Source organism: Mastomys coucha, unplaced genomic scaffold (assembly GCF_008632895.1).
Source record: "Mastomys coucha isolate ucsf_1 unplaced genomic scaffold, UCSF_Mcou_1 pScaffold18, whole genome shotgun sequence".
NCBI classification, from domain to species: domain Eukaryota; kingdom Metazoa; phylum Chordata; class Mammalia; order Rodentia; family Muridae; genus Mastomys; species Mastomys coucha.
Genome location: NW_022196900.1, coordinates 111,368,606 through 111,369,947, shown reverse-complemented (window position 1 = coordinate 111,369,947; position 1,342 = coordinate 111,368,606). Strand labels below are relative to the sequence as shown.

Sequence of the window (1,342 nt, the reverse complement as noted above, 5' to 3'; positions counted from 1 at the left end):
AGGAGGTGAGGAGGGGAGGAGTGAGGAGTGAGGAGTGAGGAGGTGAGGAGTGAGGAGGTGAGGGGGTGGACCTGTAGATTTGCATCCCTTCTCCTACTCTTCACATGACCCCACCAAGGGTCCAATAACCACCCACACACTGCTACCACTGAGATACGGAGTTCTGAGCTGCCTGGAAAGCCAGTTCTAGGGCCACGCTGGGTTCTCAGACTTACCTTGCAGGGGCAGGTCAAATCGGACATGCCCATCATAATGCATGGTGTTGTGGAACGTGCTATCGCAGGTCTCACATAGGTTGAGAGGTCCCCGGTGGTGCAGCTGCTGGCAGTCTGCATGATGGCATACCTGTGGGTGAAGGGTGGAGACATGGGGTCAGGATGGGCTCCAGACAGACAGACAGACAGACAGACCATTACCACAGCCATCCACCACCTTCTCCCACCAGGTTTCTTCTGCTTCCCTTGGCCAATTCATTTGGACAACCTTCCCCCCACAACCTACTTTCAAGGAATGCAGAGAAAAGGAAACCCTGCTCCCGAGACTTCAGACAATCAACAGTGAGTGGACCAGGGTCACCAGGGTTACCAGGGTTACCGGAAGAGGCCCCCAGAAGGGCTTTGTTACTGATCATCAGTCGGCACTGGAACACCCTGGCTGCCTAGGCCTCTGCTCTCAGGTCTATGGTCTGCCTGAGCCTTGAATAGTAGACCCTACCTGGATGGCTAGGCCCAGCATGGAGCTTTGGAGGAGTCTAAACCAGGTTGTGGCTGTCACTGACGCCCACATACCACCCCTGCCTGGTGACTTGTGCATGTATTTACTGTGTTTAACTATATGTATCTGTTCCTACCCCTTCCTGGAGGGCTGTCAGATTCTGAGCATCTAACTGCCAGAGCCTACCAACAACGGCCTGGCCCCAAGGCACTTCTACTTTACTTCCTGCTTTTTCCATTAAAAAAAAAAAAAAAAAAACAGAAGCCAGCAAGAAGTCCATAGGCTCCCACCTCCATGTCCACACACCCAGGGCAGCTGGGGCTTCCCAAGATTGGCCCTGATCCAACCTGCAGCCAGCTCTTCCTCCCAGATCTGCCCACACACTCTCACCCCTGACTCTCCCATTTCCTGCAGGGTCAAGTTTCCCTCATGAGCAGGAGGCATGCAACCCCTCCACCTTATAAAAGAGTCCTGGGCTCACTCAGCCCGTGGCATCTGCTCCCCTTTCCCTCCCAGGGAAAAGCACAGCCTTCAGACTCCACAGCTTCCACGCAATTCATACTCCACACAGCTTCCACGCAATTCTCCACACTCCACACAGCTTCCACGCAATTCTCCACACTCCACA

General features: G+C 54.1%; 1 protein-coding gene across 4 annotated transcripts in view; it reads right to left on the bottom strand.

The window, feature by feature from the left end:
- Positions 1–1,342, bottom strand: part of Plekhg5 (pleckstrin homology and RhoGEF domain containing G5) — a 43,848-nt gene that overhangs the window by 14,103 nt on the left and 28,403 nt on the right. For all 4 annotated transcript variants that reach the window (XM_031379604.1, XM_031379603.1, XM_031379605.1 and 1 more), the window contains one exon: positions 216–345. In XM_031379604.1, the coding sequence (XP_031235464.1) occupies positions 216–345 (130 nt within the window). The remainder of the gene's footprint in view (positions 1–215; positions 346–1,342) is intronic.